The sequence below is a fragment of the Eleutherodactylus coqui genome, chromosome 6 (genome assembly GCF_035609145.1).
Source record: "Eleutherodactylus coqui strain aEleCoq1 chromosome 6, aEleCoq1.hap1, whole genome shotgun sequence".
NCBI lineage: Eukaryota > Metazoa > Chordata > Amphibia > Anura > Eleutherodactylidae > Eleutherodactylus > Eleutherodactylus coqui.
This window is the reverse complement of record NC_089842.1, coordinates 20,240,766-20,253,169: the sequence shown is the minus strand read 5'-3', so window position 1 is coordinate 20,253,169 and position 12,404 is coordinate 20,240,766. Positions and strand designations below refer to the sequence as shown.

The 12,404-nt window shown below is 44.3% G+C and overlaps 1 protein-coding gene across 1 annotated transcript in view; it reads right to left on the bottom strand.

Moving 5' to 3' along the window:
- Window positions 1-12,404, bottom strand: part of LOC136631925 (uncharacterized) — a 98,527-nt gene that overhangs the window by 69,953 nt on the left and 16,170 nt on the right. Inside the window, exons 2-6 of the mRNA XM_066606418.1 lie at window positions 8,332-9,567; window positions 8,048-8,071; window positions 7,910-7,957; window positions 6,202-6,222; window positions 4,991-5,020 (exon numbers count right to left, since the gene is read on the bottom strand). Of these exons, the coding sequence (XP_066462515.1) occupies window positions 4,991-5,020; window positions 6,202-6,222; window positions 7,910-7,957; window positions 8,048-8,071; window positions 8,332-9,298 (1,090 nt within the window). The 5' untranslated portion in view covers window positions 9,299-9,567. The remainder of the gene's footprint in view (window positions 1-4,990; window positions 5,021-6,201; window positions 6,223-7,909; window positions 7,958-8,047; window positions 8,072-8,331; window positions 9,568-12,404) is intronic.

The following is a 12,404-nucleotide window of genomic DNA, read 5'->3' as shown; positions in this document are numbered from 1 at the left end:
TGGGCCGTGTGCCTCCTATCTCCTAAGCTGAGTAGTTTCAGCACGGCCTGCTGACGCTTGCCCACCGCTGTGCTGCCACGCCGCGCGACACCGACTGCTGGCGACGTGCTGCTGCTGCTGACACATCTTGATTGCGAGACAGAGGTTGCGTTGGAGGAGGAGGAGGAGGAGGAGGAGGGTGCTTTAGTGGAGGAAGCATACACCGCCGCAGATACCACCACCGAGCTGGGGCCCGCAATTCTGGGGGTGGGTAGGACGTGAGCGGTCCAAGGCTCTGACTCTGTCTCAGCCTCCACTAAATTCACCCAATGTGCCGTCAGGGAGATGTAGTGGCCCTGCCCGCCTGTGCTTGTCCACGTGTCCATTGTTAAGTGGACCTTGGCAGTAACCGCGTTGGTGAGGGCGCGTACAATGTTGCGGGAGACATGGTCGTGCAGGGCTGGGACGGCACATCGGGAAAAGTAGTGGCGACTGGGAACTGAGTAGCGCGGGGCCGCCACCGCCATCATACTTTTGAAGGACTCCGTTTCCACAACCCTATACGGCAGCATCTCAAGGCTAATAAATTTGGCTATGTGGACGGTTAACGCTTGAGCGTGCGGGTGCGTGGCGGCGTACTTGCACTTGCGCTCCAACACTTGCGCTAGCGACGGCTGGACTGTGCGCTGAGAGACATTGGTGGATGGGGCCGAGGACAGCGGAGGTGAGGGTGTGGGTGCAGGCCAGGAGACGGTAGTGCCTGTGTCCTGAGAGGGGGGTTGGATCTCAGTGGCAGGTTGGGGCACAGGGGGAGAGGCAGCGGTGCAAACCGGAGGCGGTGAACGGCCTTCGTCCCACCTTGTGGGGTGCTTGGCCATCATGTGTCTGCGCATGCTGGTGGTGGTGAGGCTGTTGGTGGTGGCTCCCCGGCTGATCTTGGCGCGACAAAGGTTGCACACCACTGTTCGTCGGTCGTCAGGCGTCTCTGTGAAAAACTGCCAGACCTTAGAGCACCTCGGCCTCTGCAGGGTGGCATGGCGCGAGGGTGCGCTTTGGGAAACAGTTGGTGGATTATTCGGTCTGGCCCTGCCTCTACCCCTGGCCACCGCACTGCCTCTTGCAACCTGCCCTGCTGCTGCCCTTGCCTCCCCCTCTGAAGACCTGTCCTAAGTAGGCGTTGCAAACCAGGTGGGGTCAGTCACCTCATCGTCCTGCTGCTCTTCCTCAGAATCCTCTGTGCGCTCCTCCCTCGGACTTACTGCCCTTACTACTACCTCACCGATAGACAACTGTGTCTCATCGTCATCGTCCTCCTCACCCACTGAAAGGTCTTGAGACTGTTGCCGGAAGTCCCCAGCCTCATCCCCCGGACCCCGGGAACTTTCCAATGGTTGGGCATCAGTGACGATAAACTCCTCTGGTGGGAGAGGAACCACTGCTGCCCAATCTGAGCAGGGGCCCGAGAACAGTTCCTGGGAGTCTTCCCGCTCCTGAGCATGTGTCATTGTAGTGGAGTGAGGAGGCTGGGAGGAAGGAGGAGCAGCAGACAAAGGATTCGGATTTGCAGCAGTGGACGGCGCAGAACTGTGGGTGGACGATAGGTTGCTCGAAGCACTTTCTGCCATCCACGACAGGACCTGCTCACACTGCTCATTTTCTAATAAAGGTCTCCTGCGTGGACCCATTAATTGTGCGATGAATGTGGGGACGCCAGAAACGTGCCTCTCTCCTAATCGCGCAGCAGTCGGCTGCGATACACCTGGATCAGGAGTTCGGCCTGTGCCCACACCCTCACTTGGCCCTCCGCGTCCTCGGCCGCGTCCACGTCCTCTAGGCCTACCCCTACCCCTCAGCATGCTGTATTACCAGTGATTTGATTTCCCAGGCAGGAAATAAATTGGCGCAAGACTGCAGGCCAAATATAATTTTTTCCCTTTTTTTTAAAGGAAAGGCCCACTGCGTATATTCAATCAATAATAAATGTGTTGTGGCCCTGCAAATGTGTCACAGAACTGCAGTGTTGCAGAGTTATTAACTACAGCAGAGCGGTGATTTCCCAGGCAGGAAATAAATTGGCACAAGCCTGTTGTTAAACTTAGCTGGCTGCGTATGATTTTTTTTACGTTCTCCACCCAGCACACACGTACCCAGAACGCTGAGGACTGTCAGAGGCAGGCCAAATAGAATTTTTTCCCTTTTTTTTTAAAGGAAAGGCCCACTGCGTATATTCAATCAATAATAAATGTGTTGTGGCCCTGCAATGTGTCACAGAACTGCAGTGTTGCAGAGTTATTAACTACAGCAGAGCGGTGATTTCCCAGGCAGGAAATAAATTGGCGCAAGCCTGCAGGCCAAATAGAATTTTTTCCCTTTTTTTTAAAGGAAAGGCCCACTGCGTATATTCAATCAATAATAAATGTCTTCTGGCCCTGCCTACACAATTCTGTCCCTGTAGTATTACTGCAGGGCGCAATGCTCTGCACGGCCGATTTTGAAAAAAAAAAAAGTGCAACACTGCTAACTGCAGCCTCCACACTACTGCACACTGTTAGATGTGGCCCTAAGAAGGACCGTTGGGGTTCTTGAAGCCTACACTAACTCCTAACACTCTCCCTGCCTAACCACCACTTCTGTCCCTGTAGTATTACTGCAAGGCGCAATGCTCTGCACGGCCGATTTGGAAAAAAAAAAATGTGCAACACTGCTAACAGCAGCCTCCACACTACTGCACACGGTTAGATGTGGCCCTAAGAAGGACCGTTGGGGTTCTTGAAGCCTACACTAACTCCTAACGCTCTCCCTACAGCAGCTCCGGCACCAGCAGCACTGTCCCTCAGCTATCTCACAAGGCATCTGAGGCGAGCCGCGGGAGGGGCCGACTTTTATACTCCGGTGACATCTGATTTCCCCAGCCACTCACAGCAGGGGGGTGGTATAGGGCTGGAACATCACAGGGGGAAGTTGTAATGCCTTCCCTGTCTTTCAATTGGCCAGAAAAGCGCGCTAACGTCTGAGAGAGGAAACTGAAAGTAACCCGAACATCGCGTGGTACTCGTTACGAGTAACGAGCATCCCGAACACGCTAATATTCGCCCGAGCATCAAGCTCGGACGAGTACGTTCGCTCATCTCTAGTTATATTCATACTTTTTTTTTGTTAAATGCAACTGCTTGAATAATTTTATGAAATTACATTGATTAACATTAATTATACTATTTGTGGATTTGGTTCCTTTTTTTAGGTTGTGACTTGGCTTCTGTCCACAATGCAACTTTTATTTCCATTTCTTGGAAGTATTTCTTGCCAATGCATACAGTATCTCTCTATTAATTTCTCTGAGGCTTAAAGCTGATGACTAGTTTTGGTTGTCATGATCAGCCAGGCAATTGGGTGATCCTGATCTGATTTTTAGCAAAAATCATCAAAATATTGTCTCCCTGCTTTGACCAGGTTTGTTGACTAAGCATTACTGCCTTGCTGTGCTGGAGCTCTGTATTTGAATCTGACCTTAACAGAAATTTGAACCTGGGACCCCACCACAGCAAGGCAGCAGTGCTAACCACTGAGCCACTGCTACCTCCCCCAACGTTGTTCAAGGAAGCCAAATTAGAGAATCCAACTTTTACTCCTATTGATTTTAATAGAATTTGAAACCAATAGTCTGGATTCATGATTATTTTTTTTAATCAAATAATTCACTCCCAGTCCCATTATTTCAAAATTCTTTGAACACTTCTGATGACAAAGTCCATCAGTCAAAAAAAAACCCATCACCAGGACTCTGACATCAAAAAGCCAGAGCCACATTATGAAAGAGGTCATTTCTGATGACACAACCCTTTAACCCCTTGAGTGGCAAGTTTCCTACCACCCTGTCGTGCCCACCAGGGCAGGTTTTTTAAAATGGTCTAATCATTGAATTTCAACTAATTTTGCAATTGCGTCTCAAGAGCCATAACTTTTTCATTTTTGACATGGCCATATAAGGGCTTGCTTTTTGCGGGACAAGTTGTGATTTTTTAAACAGGGGGGAGGAAAAAAAGAAATGGGGAAAAAAGAAAAAAAGGGGCCATGTCATTAAGGGGTTAAATAATGTATTAACTTCCTTCTCTGGGCCATTACGACGCATGGATACCACATGTGTGATTGTATTTTTGATTTTTTACAAAGTAAAGGGAGACAAGTGTTTTTATTTTTTTTTTTATTATTTTTTTACTTTTTTTTTTTTTTTTTGTCCCTTTAGGGGACTTCCACAGGGACCCATCAGGACCCCCTGATCACATTCTGGGGGTCCGATGGTGACAGCCCTTTACATGCTGCAGTGACAGCCCTTTACATGCTGCAGTCACATAGACTGCAGCATGTAAAGGGTTAACACAGCAGAGATCGGAGGTTTTCTCTGATCTCTGCTGTAAGAGCTGGTGCCTGGCTGTCCTCTGACAGCTAACAACCAGCTCTCCCTGCCACAGAGACCATCGGCTTGCTTCTGACAAGCCGATGGTCTCTATGGCAACCTGTAAACAAACCAGTGCAGGAGATTGCCGGCAGATTGGCAATATCTTCTGCTGGTTTTTTCAAAGCCCTTGTACTGCTCTGTGTGGGTCTGTGCAGGCAGAGCACACTGTCACAGCTTGTGGCATTGTGCTCTGCAGCTCCCATAGTGATGCATAGCCCGGAAATCTTCCGGGCTATGTTGCTATGAGCAGTGGAGCTCGTCCCGGAAAATTTCCGGGCGTGCCACTCAAGGGGTTAAAGGAATGATTCACCTTCATTAATAGGGGTATTATACCATAGGTGGGAATCAGTAAAGATCCTATTTTCCCTGACCACCCTGACTGTTCATCTAATCTTGCGGTGCTGTTTTTAAGTTTCCTGTAGAGTTGAATGAGGAAAGCGGCATAGCCGCATGACCACCTTTCCATCTGCAGTGGAAGTCAGGGGACCCCAATTCTAATAAGTTCTACGTCCCAAAAGTGAGCAAATGTTTCTTTCCTATGAGTTTAGAAGTTACCTCCGTTCAGTGAGAATGTTTGTCCAAAATCTACAAGACTAAAACAGTTAACATTGGCAGATGAATTTCATTAAAGGGGTTGTCCCGCGCCGAAACGGGTTTTTTTTTTTCAACCCCCCCCCCCCCGGTCGGCGCGAGACAACCCCGATGCAGGGAGGTAAAGAAAGCTTACCGGAGCGCTTACCTTAATCCCCGCGCTCCGGTGACTTCAATACTTACCACTGAAGATGGCCGCCGGGATCCTCTGTCTCCGTGGACCGCAGGGCTTCTGTGCGGTCCATTGCCGATTCCAGCCTCCTGATTGGCTGGAATCGGCACGTGACGGGGCGGAGCTACACGGAGCCTGCATTCTGCACGAGCGGCTCCATAGAAGACTGCAGAAGACCCGGACTGCGCAAGCGCGGCTAATTTGGCCATCGGAGGGCGAAAATTAGTCGGCACCATGGAGACGAGGACGCCAGCAACGGAGCAGGTAAGTAAAAAACTTTTTATAACTTCTGTATGGCTCATAATTAATGCACAATGTATATTACAAAGTGCATTATTATGGCCATACAGAAGTGTATAGACCCACTTGCTGCCGCGGGACAACCCCTTTAAGTGGTAAAAGTTGTGTCTTGATATAAAAATTCCAATTTGCATTGATCCTGCCCACCCCCACTATTCTCATGTACTTATTGCTATTGCCAATGCTACTTAACTTGACTCTAGTAGCACAGTATATTAAAAGTTATGTCATTAACCTTCCTTAGACCTCGATTAGACTAGCGATTTTTTTAGCGTATGAATAGCCGCGCAAAGAAAAAATGTGAACATTGCAGGTGAATTTGCACTCACATGTCCTATCTTTTGCAGGTGTGATTTATTTATCGCCTCTAAATAACATACATGTCAACGCTTTCATTGGAAAGCATTGGTTCTAATAGAACGGATCCTTAGGCTCCTATTCATCCGCTAAAATGTTGCTCGTCTTACCGAGGCCTAATGAACATTTATTATGGGCTGGAAATCGAGATGCATTTTTATTTATGATTAGCATTGATTGAGACTTTTTTGCTCCTCTATAAACACATAAAATGCTATATTTAATCATTTAGTTTTAAATAAATATAAATAAAATGAGAAAATACCTTTTGATAAAAAAATAAAACCTTATTTCCCTCTAATGATAATTTATGTTTAAGGTAAAAAGTCACTATAAAGTAAAATACCTGGAAGTTCACCAGCACCATCTACAAGAGGGAAGCAACAAAAGTTACATAAAGGCCAGTAGAATTATTTAGTTTCCTTCATCATGTCTAATTTTAAAGAGGCTCTCTGAAGATCACCTGAACAGCATAATACAGGGAAACATGCACTTCTGCAGTTGAGCAGCCCCTTTATTGAGTTGGAGGAGTTTTCTATTATAACACAGATGTTTCAGTTGAACAGATTACTTTATATACAAGTGGCACAACCAAGCATATTTTCCTGTGCAACAAGACAACACTCCCTGGCCAAACAGTGGCAAAATACAGTCCAGTCCAAGTCCTTAGTAATGGTGTACTGGCCCCTTAAGGATTGTGTAGGAATAACTGCAGTTGTAACATAACAGTAACTTCCAATAACAATGGGATGAACACAAGCAGAATATATTGATAATTATTTATAAATATGTCTCGGTTAGTCAGGAAGAGGGGTGGATCACCATAAACTAGGCTCAATGCTACCATTATCTCACTCCAGGCTCCATCTCCACAGGCAGTCCCTATATGGCAGTCCCTAGTACAGATCCACTATTTGCACTTGACAGGTCCCACTGGAGCAAAATTTTGTCTGCTAAAGTGCCATATACTTGGGTATAACTGTTTCTTTGTAACCCCTACACTTCAGACAAACTAATCGCCAACCCACCATCATCTGAGCTCCTCCCATTTTTATCTTCTTAGGTATTTCAACAGTCAGCAGACTGTATGTTGGTGCTGGCTTTTGTGTAAGCCCACAGTGATGCTCTTCTCCTCCTTATTACTCCTATTGCCAAGGTAAAACTGTTCCATAGTGATGACCCATGCTTGCTGGAGGCTGTCAGTGCAGGCCAGTTAGGCCACATCACCAACACTTTTGAGTACCCAACACTCTGTCAGGAAGCAGCTGATAACAGGAAACAAGTGACAGAACACACACACATGGGAAGAGGGAAAAGACAAAAGAAGGATGAGAAGATACGAAGATTGACTTTTCTTGGGACTTCAGGATAGTCTAATAATGGACAGAAGAATTTAGTCACTTTTCCACCCCTTGTTTGATAAAAATGCACTTTCTACGAAGAGAGGTATTTTGCACAGGTCTTTGCCACCTAGTAGGCAAAGGGGTAGAACTAACCATGGTTGAACCCATCCCTCCAATGGTAACATAGTCATTGCTCTGCCTCTTTAGTATGTATGCTAAACCTTTAGTGCGCCCACATTGAGACAAACGCCATATATGCCAAAAATACTCGTTGTTTTGAAGTGCCAAACTTCACAGTCAAAACCCAGCATTCCTATACCAGTGCTCTATGTTTGACAATGCCAAGCTGTAATACCTCTACTTATGGTGACTAAATGTCACATGGTTAGGGCAGCCAATCATGGCATAGAGCTGTGAATGCTGATAGCCGTCACAGTCCTAAGATGTAATATCACTGTGGAAGATGTATCACAAACTGGCCTTGAAAGCAAAGCCTGGCAGTACAAGAACACTAAAAACAGATTTAAAGGCAACAAAATACATGTAAAGGTTCCCTTTAAGATGTACTAGTCCTAATGTGCCTCAGTCTAGGAAATCCCTATTAAGTGAGCTTTCTGTTTTATATTAACAATCTACATATGCATAATTTAGATCTATGTGGCTCATACCATTTTTCTTTTATTGTAGGGTATTAGGAAATGGCATACTCACTCCAATTATATTGTGTAGGTCTACTTTCAAACTGAAGATTCCATGTTCCTACATGTAACATGGATGAAATATCCCTTAGTGAATATGAACATTATATAATGTTTGAGTTTCAAAAATAGTAAAGTAGAATTGTTTTACCTTTTCTCGCTGGATATTCTGCTCCTACAAATATTAAATAACAAGTAATTCGTTAATCATTTGTAGATTAAAGGAACACTCTCTGGGAACAATACACCATGTTATGCCTATAGCAGGAGGTGAGAGGTGGTGTGTGACACAGGGACTCTCTATTTGGTATTCTTTGAATCCCCCTGGATGCTCTTGGGTCCTGTACTAGGCATAATATAGTGTTGCTTAGAGTGTTCCTTTATGTCAACAAGACGTTCAGTTAAAGGAATATAATGAGTTATTTCATAACGTACCTTTAAAAGAAGGAGCTACAGATCCATAGGCCGAGTCTAAGGTAAAGCCAATACTTAAGACTCCGAACGGAACTGTAAGATGTTCAATGGTGTGAGTTTTAAAGCCACGGCTGCCATTATATTCTGCCCAGGAATATTCAGATCCTGGGAATTTCTTCCACACAATATCCTTAATATTTTTGATAATTTTTTTATCAAGTTGTATTTCTGGAGCACTTGAGGTTTTGGCTATGATAATGCCCAAATTTGTATCAAAGTTTTCTTGTCCAATTAGACTATAGCCAAGACCAAATGAGTTGTTATCCTGAATGCGTGTAAGGAATGAACCAAAGGATTTGCCTCTGTATGTCCCACCACGGCCGTGAAGAAAAACTTGGATACCATGAGTGCTTTGGATGGATAGTGGTGAAGATGCAGTTACATTAATCTCAATTAGATCTCCAGCAGCCACCTGTTTGGTCACACTGTTTTTGACTGTTCCAGACTGGTGTGTGATGGAAGTCTTTTGGGAAGCCATAATGTATACAGTGTCATATGTAGATTGGAAGGACAAGCCCGGAACAAGGAATGAGGTTCCCCAACTCGGAAGGGGCTTAAGTTGTTCATATACATGGCCACAGCCAATATTATTCTGAGCACAAGTGTGTCCAGCTATGATAGCAATGTTATTGTTGGCTGCCACTCTAATACCTGAGAGGTCATCCGTACTTTGCATTTGGTAAGTCTCAAATGGTGCCAGGTTCAATGTGATAGTGTCCATTTTTGAATAACTTTTTCCTTTCAAGGTGATGGATCTCTTTGGGTAGATGTTAACCATAGCAGGATATTTACAACATATTATAACAAACTCTTTGTATTGATCTTTGGGTCCATTTGGTGGGGTGAATATATAATATTCTTTCCCCAACTGATTTACTGGGTAGATTAATGCCATGTCGCCACTACTGTTTCTGTAATTCTGGGACATGACGGTGATATCTGCATCGGACTCAATTTTCACAGACTGTGTGTAGTTTATTGTCTCCTTCAGCTTTGAGTCGGTGACTATAGGAATTGTTACGGTTTGTCCTTTCCCAACCGTCACTTCCTTCTTAAAGTCAGACTTGTTTAATGTAACTGAAACCTTGGCGGGAGATAAAGCCGCTGTCACCAGGATTTGTGTCCGAGAGTTTTTTCCATAGTTGCCATTCTGCAAAAATGCTGTGATGAACTTTCTTCCAGAAGATATCCCTTGGCCTGTGGATTAATTTGTATAATATTATATCTCTGCTGCATTATATAGTTATATGAAATGGCATATCTATCAAGTTTAAGTAGGAAAGGAGGCAGGGGGAGGTGAAAGGAAATGGGGGGGGGGGTTTGGTCACTGCCAAGATTTAGGAACATTTACAGAGAATCTAAGTACAGAGAATGGATCATTGCAGGCTGCTGGAAGGTCAGGAAGTCACTTTTCACCCAAAAGATCCAATAAAAAATATTGAACTAACTTTAAGAACTCTTAAAATATAATGAAAACATTAACTTAGTCTTTTACAAAGATGAAGCTAAATATTCCATCATATGTCGTATTCAGTCAGTCATTTTTTTTTAGGAAGCCACGCCACTCTTGTACATCATCATGTTCAGTATTACCATATTCAAATAAATGGGCCTGAGAAGCAATTCTAGACATTGGACCGTGAACTTGAATTGTTCAGTTTCTAGTATAAAAGCAAACCCTCTTAGCAATAATGAAAACATCTTTAACCCTTTCAAATCCACTGTCTGACATTTGAAGACATTCTGATTGAAGGCTGTACAGCTTAAATGTCAGAAGACATCTGGCAGGGTATTCTTACTGTATATTACTGGCTGCTCTGCTGTCAGGGTGCCTCTCCAGCATGTCCAATACCACAGTACTGGCTCTAGCCAGCAGATGGTGCCATTGTATAATGGCAGAAAGAGAAAGCTCCCTAGGAAACCCTGAATCCAAAATTGGATTGCAAAGGGTTAAGGGCAAAATAAATTTATAACTACCTTTTAAAAGATTGTTATATGAAACTGTTCTCAGTGATTAGATTCATTTTTATTCTAATATATCAATCATGCTCTCAAGTCCATGGCCATACCTGGTATTGCAGTTCAGTCCCATTCCCAACATTTGTAGAGAGGTTGTTCCACTTCTACTTGTTTTGCTACAGGAAGCAGACAGCTTTGAACATTACAGTGTCCCTGGCTAGTACTCCAGGCTGAGTACTATTCACTTCAATAGGACTCAGCATGCAGTACCAACCCTGCCCACTGTGCAATGTAAAGAGCTGTCTGCCTCCTGCAGCAAACCTGCTCTTCACAATAAATTTTCAGCACTGAGTAGACCCTAATAGGAAGAGATGTACATTCACAGTGGAGGGATTGTGTAGGCTCAGGAGGTGAGACTCTGCAATCAGCCGTAGTTGCAACTGTAGCATGCAGCTGACACCATGTTGCAATGGTCTGCTAGCTAGCTCCGATCCTGTTCATCCAAAACCTTAGATACCAGGGTCCATAATAACTGCAGTATAAAAACAGTTAGGGCTCAGTCAGAAAAAAAAAAAAAACACCGCAGGTGCGGATGAAAATCCACAGCTGCTAAAGAAAGAACTTATGGGTGGTAATGGAGGTGGTCATGCAGATTTTCGTCCACATGCGGTGCAGACGTTTTTCCACGCGGGAATATGCGCAGATCGCTGCTCGTCTGACTGAGTCCTGAGAGGAAGGAGGCAACTTCATCTACTCCATTAGCCCACTGGCAATGGTGCAGATTTATTTCTATAAAACTGAAGACCCAACAAAGGTTTACGGAAATGTTTTAGAATAATCAAATACAATTGAGTGAGCTTGGTAATAAACTACAAATTCACACTACTTTAATGCCGAAGTGCACCATGCACCTTAAATTAAAATGGTCACATTATCTGGGCAGATTGATTTTGCGGGGTGGTTTGCGATTGTCTTCCACAGTTACTTTTAAACACCCCCACCCCCAACCCCACCCTCACACACACACAGCAAGCTGGGTACTCATTGTACCAAACTTGGAAGGAGATATAGCTGAGTCAACCTTGAGCCGGCTGCCTGGACCATGCAGGGATTGAACCTGTAACCTTCTTAATTCTTTCATCTCTCAGTTATTTAAGAATTTGGAAATAAAAGTTTTCTATTTCTAAATAAAATATCTTTCATAGAATATTTCAATGAATATATTTGCATGTGATTTCTTTGTTCTCACCATTTCCCATCTAGCTCGTCTTGCTGAATCACTTTTGGCATGGAGAGAACTACAGCCTGGAGCCTTTTAAGCAATAAGCAGCATTGGGCCACTTGTAACATTTATGTTAAGGGAGGAATAGACTGTCAAGTAAAATGCACAACCAGAATCAGTCTTGGTACAGGCTACCCCATCTAGCAACATCTAAAGACCATAGGTCTCCACCCTTCAACTCCTCCAAGCAGGATGTGATCTTTAGCTGCTATGAATGCCAGGGGTGCGTCACTAGAGCAGCCACTGGCCGATACCATAAACAAGCGTCAAAGTTTGAAATGAACTGTAAATTGACCAAAATGCCTGAAACTGGTGCATAACACTGTCTAAGAATCAGAAAAGTCCCAGATAACACTCTGCAAGACTTTTACAGGGCTTTAATGGTTCTTAGACAGCTGCAGCTGTTGAAAATACAATGAGCTCTGATCATCCAAAACTGTAAAATCCTTTTCCTGCTGAACAAATTCAGTTTGTTCTAAACTGCGGGACGGGTAAACAAAGTTGCACTAATGTTTTAATGAAATGTGGCTTTAAAAAATGTTTCAAAATTGATCACAATAAATTCACACAGGCGAACACTATAACGGGCCGAGAAACCCGGCCTGATATCACGCTTGCCAATGTCCGATTTTCACGGTAATGCAAGGTGTTTTTGATTAAAAATTGCATTATTTCTGTGAAATTCAGGTCTTCACATGAGTGTTTCACACACATGAGAGAATTACAAGTGTTTCCCAATGATTTAAATAAGAAACATTGCATCACACTTGCATCTACATTGCACAGCATGCGC